The sequence below is a fragment of the Terrapene carolina genome, unplaced genomic scaffold (assembly GCF_002925995.2).
Source record: "Terrapene carolina triunguis isolate 2854851 unplaced genomic scaffold, T_m_triunguis-2.0 Scaffold53, whole genome shotgun sequence".
Lineage (NCBI taxonomy): Eukaryota > Metazoa > Chordata > Testudines > Emydidae > Terrapene > Terrapene triunguis.
In genome coordinates, this window is record NW_020664404.1 from 11,237,340 (window position 1) to 11,255,259 (window position 17,920).

General features: G+C 41.0%; 1 protein-coding gene across 1 annotated transcript in view; it reads left to right on the top strand.

Moving 5' to 3' along the window:
• The window catches only part of UNC5D (unc-5 netrin receptor D), a 148,301-nt gene that overhangs the window by 13,560 nt on the left and 116,821 nt on the right, over positions 1-17,920 (top strand). The window contains exon 3 of the mRNA XM_024217705.1: positions 6,812-6,915. Within this exon, the coding sequence (XP_024073473.1) occupies positions 6,812-6,915 (104 nt within the window). The remainder of the gene's footprint in view (positions 1-6,811; positions 6,916-17,920) is intronic.

Consider the following 17,920-nt stretch of genomic DNA (forward strand, 5'->3'; position numbering starts at 1 on the left):
TCGTGAAAGCCTGCAAAGACCAGGGCCGTATGCCGCCATGCTCTGCAAGGCAATGATCCCGGAGTACTTGCTGATAGCCTAGCGCGGAAACGTTTCCTACTACGGAGGACACAGTAAGGCCGCTCTCCCAAGGAACCTCATGCAAAGGCTTTCCAATTACCTCCAGGAGAGCTTCATGGAGATGTCCCATGAGGATTTCAGCTCTATCCCCGGACATATAGACCGAATTTTACTGTAGCTGCACTGGCAAGGACTAAACAGTAAAGCGCCTAGGGCAAACCAATCATGATAAACTGGACATTGTTAGATTTTTTTGCAGTAGTTGCACTGCCAAGGACTGAAACGTTAAGCGCCTAGGGCAAACAAATCATGAAAAACACACTGTTAATATTAATGTTCTGTTCAAAATAAATGTTTACATGTTTAAAACACTTACCGACTGATCCTTCCCCTGATTCTGGGTCCGGGTTAATGCCTGGGGAGGGTTGGTAGGGGATCTCTGTGAGGGTGATGAAGAGATCCTTGCTGTCGGGGAAATCAGCGTTGTAAGCGCTGTCGACTGCCTCGTCGTCCTCATCTCCTTCCTCATCTTCCCCGTCCGCTAACATCTCCGAGGAACCGGCCGTCGACAATATCCCATCCTCAGAGTCCACGGTCACTGGTGGGGTAGTGGTGGCGGCCGCACCTAGGATGGAATGCAGTGCCTCGTAGAAATGGCATGTCTGGGGCTGGGATCCGGAGCGTCCGTTTGCCTCTTTGGTCTTCTGGTAGCCTTGTCTCAGCTCCTTGATTTTCACGCGGCACTGCGTTGCATCCCAGCTGTATCCTCTCTCTGTCATGGCTTTTGAGATCTTCTTGTAGATCTTTGCGTTCCATCTTTTCGATCGCAACTCGGAAAGCACGGACTCATTGCCCCACACAGCGATCAGATCCAAGACTTCCCGATCAGTCCATGCTGGGGCCCTCTTTCTATTCTGAGATTGCATGGCCATCTCTGCTGGAGAGCTCTGCATCGTTGCCAGTGCTGCTCAGCTCGCCACGATGTCCAAACAGGAAATGAGATTCAAACTGCCCAGACAGGAAAAGGAATTCAAATTTTCCCGGGGCTTTTCCTGTGTGGCTGGTCAGAGCATCCGAGCTCGGACTGCTGTCCAGAGCGTCAACAGAGTGGTGCACTGTGGGATAGCTCCCAGAGCTATTACCGTCGATTTCCATCCACACCTAGCCTAATTCGACATGGCCATGTCGAATTTAGCGCTACTCCCCTTGTTGGGGAGGAGTACAGAAGTCGAATTTAAGAGACCTCGATGTCGAACTAAATAGCTTCGTTGTGTGGACGGGTGCAGAGTTAATTCGATTTAACGCTGCTAAATTCGACATAACCTCCTAGTGTAGACCAGGCCTAAGAGTTCATCTCACTTGTGAACTGGGCTAATATTCTACTTCCTGGGTACTTTTATAGAGACTTGAGAATAACTTCCTCTTTCTTCGTGTGGCAAGGGGAAGTTGTTCCTTATTTTGCTGTTTTCACATTTTGCCATTGGCTTGGAAAACCAGGAGCTGTTGCTCCTAAGGTCATGCCATCTACTGTACTTAAAAAATATAGTGACAAGCACAACATCTGCTTCCCAAATTGGAGGACATTGTGAAGAGGATCAAAACTTCTTGTATTATAATATAACCAACAGTAATCTACTTAAGCAGCTATACTGTAAATTAGTGCCAGGGTTGTGAATCTGGCTAACTTGCCAAGGTTAGGTGAATTCTGTGTTCTAGATGTGTATAACATATTAGCTCTGGTCAAAAATTTTTGCTCTGCTTGTCAAAATTTTAAATACAGTAGAGCCTCAGAGTTATGAATACCAGAGTTATGAACTGACCAGTCAACCGCACACCTGATTTGGAACTGGAAGTACACAATTAGGCTGCAGCAGCAGACCAAAAAAAAAAAAAAGCAAATACAGTACAGTACTGTGTTAAATGTAAACTACTAAAAATAAATGGAAAGTTAAAAAAAAAAAAGAGATTTGATAAGGAAACATTTTCTGTGCTTGTTTCATTTAAATTAAGATGGTTAAAAGCAGCATTTTTCTTCTGCATAGTAAAGTTTCAAAGCTGTATTAAGGCAGTGTTCAGTTGTAAACTTTTGAAAGACCAACCATAATGAGGTGTTCACAACTCTGAGGTTCTACTGTACTTCCAGTATTTTTCATGAAAAACTTTAACTGTTTTCTGACCTGCTGTATTAGTCTGTATAGTTTATGCTCTGCTGTTTAAACTATTTCCAAAACATGCCATATATGTCAGTTTCTTGCCCAAAGGTGGGTTTGAAAGGCACTCCAATGTGCAGAGAAGCAAAGTAAAGAATGAATTTAGAATATATTTCTTTTCAGGCTATGCTGGTGATGTAGCATTGAAGGTTAAATTCATCCCAGATTCATTCCTAGTATTACTCCACTAAAGTCAGTGTAGTTATTGTAGTCACCACTGAAAAATCACTATTTTCCAAGTTAGCACACACATTGCCATTATTTCTTGTAACATGTATAGCGAAAGGCTGTGGTTTTGCAGATACAGCTCATCTGGTCTGACAAATGTTAATTTCCTTTAATGGCAGTCACTGTACCGTAGATTAGAGATGAATTGTCCTAACCGCCCAAACAGTATCGAAGAAACATAGCTACCAGGCAGGTTACACAATGCCAGTATTTGTAAAATACTGGGGAGAAGGGGCAGTAGTTTTCCTCAGGCTGGGGAGCTATTTCTGTCTCTGCCCATCTCTGCTCCTCAAATCAGAATTGCTACACTGCAGTGTTATCACTCACAATCAACAGATCATTGTCTCGATGCAGGAGAAACTAGGAAACACAATAAACAGCATTATGGCGAGGAGAAACATTAAAATCCAATGGCCAAAAGGACAGTACCCGAATATGAGTGTTATAATACAGAATGTTGTATGACTGGAGGTACTCAAAGCTTCATCTGGTTTTCACTTTACAATGACATCTGGTGCATTTTTCTCATGGAGGGGTCTGAGCTGTGTTTTTGCAGCATTGCTGTTAGTTGAGGATTCAGGAATATACTTTCTCTAACTCTCTTGTGGTCCCAGTTTATCTTTTACTTTTAAATCACTAATTCTGATTATTAGGCAAATACCTTACATTGTTAATTAATAAGTAAAAAGGTCTGTAAAAGAAGGAAACAATTGCTCAGCTTTGATTTACACTTATTATGTTAGGATTCTTGTAGGGGACTGGGAGTGAGAACTGCTGGATTCTGTTTCCAGCTTAGTCTTTGACTCACTGGGTGACTTTAGACAAACTACTTCTCCTTTCCATGCTTTCAGCTTACCCATCTGTAAAATGGGTACAATATTCCTCTGATCCAAGGACTATAAATGCTCTGCAGAATTAAGTAAGCATCATAAACTCAAATGACTATGAACACATTGAAATTTTGCCTTAACTGTGTATTTCCTTTTTGGCCCAGATGAAGATTGTTTTGGAGTTTGCTTCTACAATTATGCTTCTTTGGCAGGACCAATTTAAATAAAACAGTTGGGCAAACTAACAGGACAACATACCAACCCCCTGATTTTTATAAGTGACTGATTTTTCATTGGCTGATTTAGTTTGAAAGTGTAAATTCAATTTTTATTTCACTGCATTAACTGTCATAACATTGAATGAGCTGATAATTCCCCCGTATTGCTGAGCTGCAAAAGACTATTATTCTGAATTGAATTTTTATTGACTTTTCTCTGTGCTATGATTTTTTTTTCTCCCCTAACGTGGCAGAGTGAAAAGAGAACGAGGAATGAACTGAAACAAGTGGATTGGTTTAGCTGTCTGGATTTTTATATACATCATGTCAATCACTGTGGAATCTGATCATCTGCATAATACATACCTACCTCTCATAAGTAATTTAAGATATTTTACAAATTTGGCAAGCATTCTGGACCATGTTCTTCCCCATTTCTGTGTCCTGCAACATACTGACCACAGTAGAGCTGTGCACCTGAGAATGGTATTGCTTCATTCACCATTCCCTTTGATGCCTTTTCTTGCACTCGTGTTTTTGTGGGGGGTGGGATGGAAGCACAAAAACACTTCCAGAAATTAGAGCATCAAAGATGGTGGGACCTTGAGCACAGTTCAGACGAGCAAAATGAATAGTCTCTGAATAGGATTCTGTAAGATCCCCCCATGTGTTTTCAGGAGCTCACTTTGTCATGGACCTGTGTCAGGCTGTCTCTGATGAACAACCCAGTTGCTTAACTTGGAGCATGGATTTTTGACTCAGGAAATATCCCCTAGGGGACCACAGATGAGAACGTGCAGATCTAATTTGTGATAGTGCAGAGAGCACTAGTATTTCATTTCAGACCTGGATCACAATACTTGTTGTTACACCAGTTCAGGTGGCCTTCTGTTTCACTCAGAACCTGTGATTCTGAATCGTAAGTTTAAAGCAATATTGCAATTTATAGTTTTCTGAAATAGCAGGTAGCTATTTTTGTAGAGCAATTTGGAAGGCAGAGAAACAAAAAGCCCCTTGTGGACACAGTTGTATTCTAAGTATTAATGAATAACTCTCTAAATAGGTAACCAATACTTATTTACAGTGCCCTACGTGGGGAAAAAAAACATTAAAAGGGAATCATAAATGTGATATTTGCATCTTTTTCCAGTGAGTCGCTGACTTGCTAAAAATAAATCTTAATGTATTTATAAAATGTATAAAAGTGTAACTGATTCAGGGCCTCTGCTACTTAAGGGGGACGTATTTCATGAAGTTGTAAGCACTGGAGAAAATTAAATCAATAAATCCACATTGTGGAATTTGAGGCACTCTGTTTAAAGAAAACGACTTTGTCTAACAGAAACATCCTCACTTGGAGTACATGCTGTAAATAACCTTTCTTCTGGTTAGTCTCTCATGTGCTTGCACGGCTGCAAGGAATGTGTCGTCTATTACCGGGCAAATCCAGACTCTGGCACAGGGATCCCCATGGGTAAGGGGTTTCTTTCCCAAGGCTGAACATCAGTGGTGGAACTGCTTGGGGAGGCTGCTCCAGTCTAATCGATTATCCTCTGCAGTGCTAGCATGGGAGAGGTGGGGAAGGAGGACTAGAGGATTTGTGTAATAGGAGATTTATCTGTCACCTGGGAATCTCCTTGGGGAAGAAGTGGAAAGCTTTCCCAAGGGTGTGGAGAAGTGATGGAGGCAACTCTACCCTAAGAGGGTAGCCAATAGCCCTACCATCACCTTGAGTGGAGAAATTTTTCCAACAGTGAATGCGCTGGCCACGTCGGCCTTTCCTCCAGTCAAACCTAAAGCATGACCATCGGAGGAGTCCCCACATACGTGGGCTCTGTGCCAGTGGTGTGCACCCCTCCATGCGTCCCACCTGCAGACCTTCCTTTTGCACGGTAGAGCTTTGCAGTTCCTCTTTGCATTTGTAGAAGTAAGATCAGGATTTGCCTTTGTGGAATTATATCCCAATATCAAGGAGGACCAAAGGAGTATTGAATAAAATGGTTATTAAAACACACACATGGGGATATAAAAATGGGGTGCAGAGGTACAGCACCATTTAAGCAATCAAAATATGATGGAAGTGGGACTTAAGTGAATCTTAGACCTTGTGCTGGCCCCACTGTACGGGGTGAATTTCATCCATTATGACTATCCTAATTTGCACTTTGTTGGAATTCTTCTGGGCAAGCCTCAAGTTGCTTTTCTTTCCTTGTCATTCATATTTGGTTGGTTGTTGGAGGGAGGCTGTGTGGGTGTTTCTTTGTGCATTTGGTACTGGATGGGTTACTTGTGTACCTTCTTTCCTGCCCACCCTCTTCCACTCTTTTCCTGGTGGGTCCCAATGCTTGAGCATAGCTATAGCCAGATTTAAAAATCCACAATGGCTTAAAATAGTTTTTAAAAACCTGCCAGTCCCCATAGAGTACCATTATTCTTCCTTCAGCCCTTTATTAACACTGTTTAAAGTTCTAACCCACTAAGTTGTTGACCAGACAGTATGTAATGGTGTCTATCTTGGAAGATATGGGCATGTTGTCTAGTGCTGGGGAAATTGTATAACTTGCTGCAGTGTCTGCACAGATTTCATATTGCTAGTTATGGTTCTGTGCCTCCTTTTCAATTGTGTATTTATTGCCAAGTGTCCAAAGAACCTTTGGACACAATGTTTTATAAGTAAACAGTTTTGCATTAGCAAATCCAGTCAGACATGAGGATAGTTAATGATGGAAGTTTTAATGAATCATATCGCCACAAAATACAGATCAGCTTCATTTGTTTTATTTTAAAATAATATCCTTTGACTTATTAGTATTGACTGAAAAAAACTGTTTTTAAAGTTGTGTTTCAGTGTCACTACAAAGCATTCCTGGAGATTATTCTTCACCTTTTGAAAGCCTGAATGGTTTAGGGGGGTTGCATACAAGGTGGGAGGGAGGAAGTTCTGGGTTCTAATCCTGATTCACTTGTGTGGCCTTGGACAAGTCACTACTTTCGGTCTCTGTTTCTCCATGTGTAAAATGGGGATAAAAATATTTATATACCCACCTTCCAGAGAGGGATATTAGTCAATGTTTGTCAAGTGCTTTGAACATATATAGTGGTAGAAAATTACTAAGCCTTATTGTTAGTATCTTCCACAACATATATATAAAATAAACTGCATGAAGAATGGCTTTTGGAAAACCTCATATCCCAGCAGCTGAGCTTGAAACTAGTTCAAATAAACTGCATTGGTGATGTAACAACTGCATTCACCTCTTTTCAGATTTACGGAAAAACTTTGAGCAAGACCCACAAGGAAAGGAGGTTCCTATTGAAGGGATGATTGTTCTGCACTGTCGGCCACCAGAGGGAGTACCTGCAGCTGAGGTGAGAGAGGAGACACTGGTTTTGACATCACTGTTATTAGCTAGTCTCTTTTGAACTGGATATATTTGAAGGGGAAGTGGGGAAGTATCAACTAAAGCCTGTTCCAGGTGTTTGTAAAAATCCAGTGCCATTACAATATTCTACTCTAGGGCCTCTTGACATGTTGTTAAAGCCAGTTCCAATTCAACTTTTTATTGTCAATGAAGTTGTGCCTAAGGAGTAGAGTAACGGGGAGGTGAAGGCACAGATATCCGTAGAACTGGCCTTTTCACCCGTGAGAAATCGAGGATAACTGGATTTAAATATTTGCTTTAGAGACTAAATATGTGAGACTGCACGACAGTGAGGCACCAATCTGCTCTTACCTGTCAAATGCAGAGAAATAGATGGTAGCCTCTGCTTTGAAATGGTGAAAGGTGAGTATAAAGAACGGATGGAATAATAACGGCGATACTTTGCACTTCTAGCATCCTCGGTGTTCAAAGCACGGCGCAAACACTGACGTGGCTGGACACTCTACTATGTCCAGTAGTGCAGCAGGGTAAAACGGTCTGTTTTGTACTTCTGGTTGTTTTACGTTTTTTTACCCATTCTGAAGGATTTTGTTTTTAAAGCCTTTGTCTTGATGTTATTTCATTATTCCACCTTCAGAATGAAGTGGCAGGTGATTTTTGAGGCTTCTAGGTTGTTGTTGTTTTTTTTCCAGATGTAATTACTTAACAAAAACAAGTGCTTATTTGAACATTTCTCTTCCCTCCTCATCACTTAACCACCCACCTCCAAAATAGCAGTTTGGAGTAGCACACACAGTTTGGGGTAAAATAGTTAGCACCCCACATACATACTCCCCTTCTCTTAATCCCTGTCTGTTTTATTTTAAAATATGCAAGGGGCCAGAATTCGTGCCTGATCTAGGGGGAAAAAGTGACTCTAAAAAGATGCACATAGAATAGCACTGTTCAATCTCACTGCTTTTATGCTGCTCCTCTTGCGTGTGTGCATCGTCCATTAGGGCTAAGCACTTGTCTTCATACCTGTCTTCAAAATGTCAGGGACACAGTAGATGCTTTACATATAAACTCTGGTGTAGCTCCACTGAGGTTAGGGGACTTGAACTAATGATGATTTTGGCCCTGTTGATGTTACTCTCTGCTTCCTGGTTCAGAGGAGGGCTTGTCTAATAGCCCATGTAAAGCAGTGGGCTAACTAAATGATGCCTAGTGAAATGCTTGGCATAGCTATTTGGAGGGCTGTTGCATTATAGATGGAACTACCTGCCTTTCTGAATAGCAGGATGTTCAGCGGGGTGGACAGCAGTCCCACAACTTGGTGTACGGTACATCAATAAACACAGCTATGTAATTCCTGTGGGAGTTACAGTACTAGCTAGCTAGCTAATCCACCTTTGGGCTCGGAGCTAAGAGTCTGGGCCTGCCCATGCTGTATTGTGCTGTATTTACTCTCCAAAATGCCAGAGCTGCATCTGTAATGCTGCTATTTAGCATCCTTTGATAAATAGAGAAACTGATATCAACTAGAAGTCATTTGTCTTTCAAATCACTATGGTATCTACTAATTGGAGGGACAAAAGAAGCTGGGAAAATAAACTGCAAAGAAAGAAAACACAGTCTCAGAGTTAGATGGAAAACATGCTGGGCAGATGCCATCAAAAACCCAGGAAGAGTTAAGAAATGAAGCAAATTGGGATACAAATTAAAAGATCTTGCAGGCTGGTTTAGAAATAAGGGTAGTGAGGAGGGGGAATGTGTATCTACACATCTAGCACTCATTTCTCTATCAAGAGAATTTCTGCTACTACATCCACCCCAATGGTATCTAATTTCACCCACTGCTCAGTTTACTATATCACATCCTTGAAAGACTTGTTTTTTTGCCATTAATTCTCCAAATACATAGGCTCCAGGGTAAGCAGAAAGTTTATAAGTGATAAATTAAACAAATTTCAGGCATTTTCTTTGGAAACAAAAGAAACAAATTTTAACCCACCAGGTAAATAAATGCTATCCAACCTAGCAAGTATGTATGCTGAACTGAACAATTATATAAATTTGGCTATTTCCCGTTGCAGATAGCTAAACAGTCAAAGATCATTTTCACTGTTGGAGTTCAGTAATTTGAAAGAAAGGGGATAAGAAATTATGGTGATTCAGAGCCAACATGTTTTGAATTTTATTGAGGTTTTGAGAATTATCAGCAATTTTCCATTTGAAAATAGATATCCAACTCTGGAAAGTGTGATAATGATCAGTAATTGGTGATTCATTTCTATGCAATTGCTGCCTTTTAAAACAAACTGGGCCAAAGATGCCCCTGATGTAATCCCAATGGATTTTCCCACTGTGCTGTCGTTATTGTTAAAGCATTAAAGATTAGATACAATAGCATGCTCTTTTCTGACTGTTCAACTACATAGCAACACTTCTATTACCAATATTGAATTCCCCCCTAAATAAAATGATTGCTCAGAATAGTAAGTTTCTATAGTAGCACTTAAAGGCTTGAATTAGCATATTTAAAAAACCCTTGCCTTTTGAGGATGTACATCATATGAGGCTTAGAGTGGGACAAGGCTTTCAGATGTTGGGAGATTGAAGTTATTGCCCCTCCCAGCAGTGTAGGATGGAGAGAAGAAAGTATATCTGCTTTGGGGCCATCTGGGAACACTGGGGTGAATCTTAGCAGAAGGGTTTAATAGTGTCATTCCAGTTGCCCAGGTCATTTATTTGTATATTAGAATTTAATGCTGATGGTCTTTATCAGTGCTGTAAGGTGTTTTTATTTTATTATGGCACTCAGAGTTTTTGATATAGGCATTTCCCTTCCCTCCCCCAGCCTTAAATTGAAATTGACAAGTTGAATCCTTAAATCATAGAATCAGAGATGTAGGGCTGAAAGGGACTTCAAGATGGTTAGTCCACCCCGCTGTGCTGAGGCAGTACTAAGTATACCTAGACCATCCCTGACTGGTGTTAGTCCAACCTGGTCTTAAAAACCTTCAATGACTGGAGTTTCAAAACTGCCTTAGCTAACTTGTTCCACTGCTTAGCTATCCCAGTATTAAATCCAAATCTTAAAATGTAAAGTCAGGAGAGGTTGTTGGGGCAGTTCAGGGTTGGAGGCAGGAGTAACTGAATGACTTAGGTGTTCAGAGGACCCCAGTGTTCAAAACTCACAAATTAGGCTCCAAAAATCATGAGATTGACTTAAAAATCATGAGATTTAAAAAAAATAGAATTTGGGTTCTTTTTATCTGCCTTCCTCTTTTTGAGGCTTTAGGGTTCACATTTTAAAGTTTTTCTCCATAACCATGAAGAGTTAGCTTGCATTAGTCAAAAAATGTAAATTCCTAAGATTCTCAAGTTATCTCATGATTTTGGATGCTGAGGCTTTAGGAAAACACTAAATATAGTAAGATTCTCAATAAAATTGCAAGAGTTGGTAATATCAATATAGGTTCAGAGCCAGTCCATGCAGAATATTGACTATTACATAACTAATTTGCCTGGGTTTATCATTTTTATTTACCTTAAGCTTATGGGAATGGTACTAACTAAAGATAAGCATTTCACCATTTGATTCTCATCATTATTTAGACAAAACCTATTTGTTGTTTTCAGAACAATTCATTATTCCAAACTCTGCTGCTTTATTCTCCCCAGTTAAATAGAAAATCTCTCTTTCATAAAAAGTTAGGAATTATGTCAGATGAAAAGCTGACAGTTAAATGGTTTTCCACACATTAAAATTGCACAGCTCTCAATAAACCCTGAGTTACTGAGGTTGGTTGTAAAATGGTTATTGCTGTTAATAAAGCCTGTAAATCTTAACAGGTCATATTTGCTTTGGACAATAAAACTTCACATAAAGGCTCATTGTGTAAGGCTAATTCTATTCACATGAAGGTAAACAGCCTACTTAAAATAATTCAGTGTCTTTGGAAACTGGATACCAAATTCAAATCAGAACAGATCATGGTTTGTGGCAATAGTCCTTGTGGCTGTAAACTCATTAGTTCTTTGGGGCAGAAACTGCCTTTTTTTGGGACCGTGGTCCACGACTGGGGCTCCTGGGCACTACAGAAATACAAACAATTATTATTATTTATTAATTCTCATGCACTAAGAAGGGTTAGGGCTGTTCAGCACTTGGATGGGAGGCTTTTAAGAAGCAGCCAAAGCTTCCTGAATGGTGTCAGAGATTCAGTCCATTTATACGGTTTGCACCATTTTTTGATGAAAGTTTCCTGTTTAAGCACTGAGAGTTGGATTCAGAGAGGGGAAAATACCTATTAGATCCAATTTCGATAGCACCTATTCAGTCAACTCTGACTCCAATTCCTGTGATTTTTATCTCCCTGCCAATGCAGGACTGTTCCCTGAAATACGGTTTCTGGAGTTTGACTGAACAGTTTCCAAGGTCCGGCACATCCACTGCTTCCCTTGGGAGGCTGTTTATTTATTTGTATTGCAGGGATGCTGAGAGTCCCTGGTTGTAGACCAAGACCCCATAGTGTTAGATGCTGTAAAGACACCCAACAAAGAGATGGTCCCTTCCCCCAAAGCGCTTACATTTGAAGTATTAACAGGAGACAATAGGTGGATAGAACAGGAAGAAGGAACACAAAGATGGTTAGGCGGCTGGTGTGCTGTGCCTGCTGCTTTACATACCATCCAGTTTTTATATTTTATATTTGCGTATTTTATAGGCAACATAGCACAGGAAGAGTTTTCAGAAGGGATTTGAAAGAGGAAGATGGGTTTGTGCTTATTTCCTGATCAAATGCATTCTCCCTGTCAGGAAGTCCTCTCCGCATCACTCTTCAAGATTCACTCTAATTTTCCCCTTTCTTAATTTCATCCTCTTACTGCCAGTTTGAATCCACTTTTGCCACCCCTAAATATTTGCACTCCATCCTTGATGTTTACACCCCTCAAATATTTGCAGTTTCATTTTGCCATCTTAGCTGAGTTTAACATATAAGGGATGATTAAAAGAGCTAAATATGGCTCTGAAGCTGCAAAGAGCTCCTTGCAGAATGGGGCAAGAGGCTCATAAATTAATCCCTGCAGCCCGTTGGGGATTGTGCATCACTCTCACTGGTAATGTGTAGTACTCAGAGTTCAATAAATAGAAGGGATTTCAGATGGGATTAATAAATAAATCAATAGCCGAGTCCTATATAAAGGCAAAGTTACCCATTAACAGAAGCTATTTATGTGAGGGAGAAGGCGGGGATTTTCAAAGGCAAAAAGGTGCATAACTCCCAGTAAAAGAGAGGCTTCCATTGGTGCTTCTGAAAATCTCTCCATTACTCTGCGAAGGATTTGGGGGATGCAAATTTTTAGAAGGACGTTGTACCCAAGAACACACAGCAGAAGTGATTTATTCAGAGGCTTGGGCAAGGCAGAGAAGAAAGTATGCACTTCTAATCTAATGTGAGTGTGAGAGAAATGGCAAAGTTGTTCCAAATAGTGGGAGCTGCAGGGGAGAAGGCTCTTGAACCAACAAGTTGAATAGAGAAGAGACTAGTACTAGATCAGAAGGGGAGTGAGGTGAAGATGTGTGTGTTGAAGTCAAAGAAAGTGAGAAGGGTAATTTGTTAAGTGGAACCTGCAATGTCGGAGTCAGTGGGATTATTTTAGACTGGGAAGGCTGTGATTGTATTACTACTGAATGTTTTATAAAGCTGTTATGTGTTAGACTGAGCTCCTCCTGGGGAGCCTGTTACCTTTTATCCCATGCTGCAGAGGACCTGATAATTCTTTTGTAAACAGTTTAAGCTTTCGTGCGGATTGTGCATGAAAACTCATTCATTTGGGCTTATGGGCTTTGCGTGGGATGACGCTTTCCAGATTGTTACTGCAACGTGAAGGTTGTGCATTACTCTAATCTGAGGTGGCTATAGCAGGGAGGACTAATGGAGGATGCAGCTTACATCAGGGATCTGGCAATGGTGACCTTTTCAATAATTAGTATTTGATTAGAATGTCTAACATTGTTACAGAAACCTAATGGACTCTGAAGAAAGGAAAGCATTGGATAAATATACTAGGATGATAGAGACCGTAAGGATCTTCACGAGTAATTTTTTTGAAATTCCTGTTGCCACAAAGTAACTATGAGTAGTCAATGGGCTACTAAGGTATTCAGAAAGCAGGTAGCCACAACAAATCTGTCCCAACTAAGCAAAATTGGTCTGTAAGTTTAAACAAAGTGTGTTTCATAGCAATTTTGTAATTTTCCAGGGCTTTGGATTAGGCCCTGTGTAACAAGGTGAAGTTTGGACAAATCAGTAAGCATGCAAAGGGAACCAGTGACTCTAAAAAAATAATTGGGGGCTATGATTAATCAGCTGGACATGAGCTTCCTGTGTGATACTGTGGCTAAAAGGACTAATGCCATCCTTGGACGTACAAATTGAGTAGGATGAGGAAGGTTATTTTGCTTATGTATTTGGCACTGGGATGACTGCTACTGGAGTACTGTGCCCAGTTCTGGGGTCCACAATTTAAGAAGGCTGTGGAAAAGTTGGAGAGGATTCAGAGAAGAACCATGAGACTGGTTAAACAATTATTAAACCTGCCTTACTGAGAGAGACTCAAGGAGTTCAATTTATTTAGCTCAACTTATCAAAGAGAATGTGAAGGGGTGACTTGGTCCAGGTCCATAAATACCTATATGGGAACAGATATTTGAGAATGAAGGACTCTTCAACCTAGCAGACAAAGGTATAAGAAGATCCACTGGCTTAAAGTTGAATCTAGACCGATTCAAACTGAAAATAAGGCACACATATGTAAAAGTGAGGGTAATTAGCTATTGGAACAATTTACCAAGGGTTGTGGTAAAGTCTCCATCATTGGCAAGTTTAATCAAGACTGGATGTCGTTTTCTAAAAAAAGATGCTCTAGTTCAAACAGGAATTAATTCAGGGAAGTTCTGTGGCCTGGTTTATGCAGCAGGTCATACTAATCACAACGGTCCCTTTTGGCTTTATAATCTATGACAGACATAGGCTTTTTATGTCATTAGAAATTCCACAGTTGCATATATCACCATTTTTCTAAGAGTATTGTCTATTTTTGGTACAGACATCCCTTTTTTTTTCCCCCCAAGGAAATTTTATGGATCTGAACCCAAATAGAAAACAATGTAGAAAAGCGATTTCACTCCCATTTCCTATCATCATGCCAGTATTTGGCCAAATCCCCTATAAAAGGTTCTGATTATTCTATCCACTAGGTGAAAATTCAGGACTATTATTTTTCTGATGAGCCAGCATGTTGTGTGGTTGAGCTAGTCCCCAGATAATCGATCGATCTCTTTATTTCTGTGACTGACTGATATAATCAAACCTCTGATCACGCAACACTTGTCAATAGAAAGCAAACGCTTTACAACTGGAATGAAATTTAAATCCAGTTCAGTTAATCATTTGAGCATGTCCATTGCCAACAATATAAATCTTCATCTCTAGGATTATTTCTTCTGCAATGTAAAGGTGCCGAAGATCAGCTAGAGCTAAGTGTGGAGGTGTTAAAAATAAGCATTCTTGCCACAAATGACCCAAACCACCACTTATGTGTGGTCGCCTTCCCCAAAGGAAATGGAAAGCAGGGTTTCTCCATGACAGCAGTTGTCATGCTTCTGTAGGAGAAATCAGGATAGATACATGTGATCCTTTGGGAGATGGGGAGCTGTTCTTTCCCTTTCACCATCCTTCCTTCTCCCTGCCTCACGCTGCTTGAAACCAAGTGATTATAATTAGTGCTAGCTATTTGTTTGTCTATGTGAAAAATTAGTTAGTGGATCTCCGTGCATTTCCTAATGGATAGCTGTCTGCATTACTAAATACATTACAGTAGCACTGATTGGCAGCATTAGCAGAGATGCTAAGTATTATGGGGCTATGAAAAGGCCAAAGAACATGTGGGCATCGTGACTAAACTGCCCTTTCATCTTTAGAGAGAGTTCTCCCAGGCCAGCTTTGAAATCGTTTGGGGGAAGCGTGTGTTTCTGCTGCTCATGCAGCACCTCTTCCATGGATAAACAGGAGTGCAGTGTGCAAGGCTATTGGTGAAAGGTGCCAGATTCAGAATACTTCAAATGTTAATATCCAAGAGGAGGAGTTGGGAGAACATAGTTCAAAAGATTTGGAATATGTGTTTTGCTTGTATCAAATTAATTTATAAATAAAAGAAGCTACTGTAGCATTGTCAATGCTCTGTGTGTTCACACAGTTTAGTTTTAGTAAATAGTCTTTAAGGTGAATTACACATTAGTAAAAGCAAATAATCAGGTAAGCCTACAAATAAGGAACTGCAGTACTATAATTCAGGTTTAACGTTGCACAGGGATGAATCAAGAGCTCCAAATCCTGCTGAGGCAGCACTGATTTTAATGTTGCTTCGAAATGCACTATACTACCCTTTCCTGATTCATTTAGCAGCAAATTTCAGTTGCCTGTGTCAGCTAGGACTTAAATAAAAATTATATAAAGGAGCATCTCTTTAAATATGTGATTTCTTCCCAAGAACTCAATTGCAAACTACATGGAACGAAAGTAGTCCTTTGCATATGAGATGCGACGGAATGTGCCTGTTATTAATAGTACTAAAATCCTCATGCAGCAACAGTTGGTAAGAAAACTGAATAACTTATGTATTACCCATTGCCTTCTCATTTTAGATAGGTTAGGTGGCCCCAGGAGAATATGAAGACATTCTAAATTCTTCAGCAATAGAGATGCGTGTTTACCATTACCATATGCCTCTGCCTATAGATGTGACAAGAAAAGCCCACACACCATCTGTCCAGGAGCAACTTAGCTCTGTTCCTAGAATGTATTGCCTTTGGAAAGGGGCTACATGTGCTTCCAGGAATTAGATGTCCTCAACTTCCAGCACGTTCAGCATTCGGCACACATTCCATCTTCCCAGTTGGGCATATGGCTGTGTCCCCATTATCTGGATAAGGTGAGGCAAACTCTGTCCCTCTCCCCATTTGGAGGTAGCTGGATTTCTGTGGGCATTCTTGGTGCATTGCCACTGCATTAGGAGAATTAAAACAAAATAAAATGAATCCTCTTCTCATGTGCTGGCACAGCAAGTAAAATGGAGCTGGTGAGCAGCTGCGCTGCAGGCATCAGCACCCAACCCAAATCGATGCAGTTTTTATGAGAGCTGAATGCTGGAATATTATTTTTTTTTATGTGTCAGTCTGCACATCTGATAATCCTCTGCTATGGCAAATGTTGATTTAAACATAAGAGTCTCTGCTGGCATGAGCATGGTGGGACTGGAGCCATTCCTTTTACTGTTGATTCTGAATTGGCCCAGGGAGAAAACCGTTCTGGCTCCCAATCCCCACAATAGATTCTCCCCATAGATATGTTTAGGAATTGTGAGCAATAGGGGTCTCATTTAGGTTAGAGTGCTGCAATATTGCAATCCCAACACTCTAATGGCGGTGCTGTTAGGCTGCCAGGTCGGGCTCAATTAACTCTAGTCCTGATTCTCCTCTCATTTATACTGTTAAACCCCATTGACTTCAGTGGAGCTACTCCTGATTTACCCTGGTGTGCTGTAAGTGAGGGGGAAATGAGGCTCAGTTCTCCTCTCCCTTGAGCCGCAGGACCGATAGCTTAGTTTGCCAGAGCAACATCTTTATCCTTGCCAGTGTTTCATCATTCAGACCTATCCCCTCACTACACAGCTAACATCAGTGCTTGAAGAAGGCTCGCCACTGCTGAGTCTTTGCGATGCAGGCTGCGGCTACCCAAAGAGGGGAAGAACTTCTTTCCACTCCACTGACATTTCAAACACCCCCTGTGACAGTGATGCACACTGTCTGCTGCATGAGAAGTAAAATGACATGGAGTTGTCTCTCCCAATGGTCTGACCAGTCTCTGTCCTGCTGCTGCCACAGCTGACCTTGCTACCATTGGCCTGATGTATTATGAGAACTAGTAGGGAAGCTTCCCCAGCGCCAGTGCATGAACACAAGTTCAGGTGTAGAGAGAGCGTGTGCATGTGTGACACCTTCCTGATAGCAAGGTGTGCATTAGAACCAACACTATGAGCATCCTGAGCCTGGCGAAGGTGAAAATAAGCATCCCTGACCTGCTAACACAAAAGGTTGTCAGCTTCTATTGGTAAGAGATCCCGTGAGGCACCAAATGGATTGTTAAAACACAAATTCAGTCCCTTTTTGTCTAGAAGCCCCTGTGGTTTCTGAAATGGAGCCTGCCATGGAGTTAACTTAAAGGATAGCTTCAAAGGGATGAGCAGAAGTAGCAGATTGAAGCACCCTGTAGGCAAAGTCGGATCGCTTCTTCATTTACAGTCAATCAGTGTAAAGAAAACAGGGCTCGCCAGCGAAGTGGCAGATTGATTTTAATCCGGCTGTTTGGCTTTGGAAGCCCTGAATGGCATAGGCCCTGGCTATATTCAAGGAATCCTGCTTGAGTCCTTCCTTGAAGAGATATCTTTGCTGTCACACTAGTTGCCCATCCAGGAGTTCTACCCTGGTTGCACCTTGAGAGTGGAAGTGCGAGAGGCTGCACCTCTCTCACTCGCCCCCGGGATATCCTTATCAGCCCGTCCCTAAAAAGTAACAAATATGCTTGTGTTTATGTCTGCCAGCCCCTGCATAAGACTGTCCTTGGCGTCTGTTTAAACAACGTCATGAGCTTATTCATGTTTTTATACTTTTTTTGTTTTTAAAGAGGTTTTAACTGTATTGTATTATTGTGCATGTGCTTGGCTGTGTGTGTTGCACTTTATAAGCTGCTTATTAATTATTACTTCCTTGCATTATTGGTGGACAAGTCCTTGCACTGTTCACGCTATGCTCCGTTTGCATTCTGTATTGCATTAATTTGAGCTGACCTTTAGATTATGCCCCTTGCCTAGGCTGAGCTATGTTTTCCATCATTTATTGGGGCAAGCTAAAAAAAATGTACAACCTTGCATGAAACACCCGC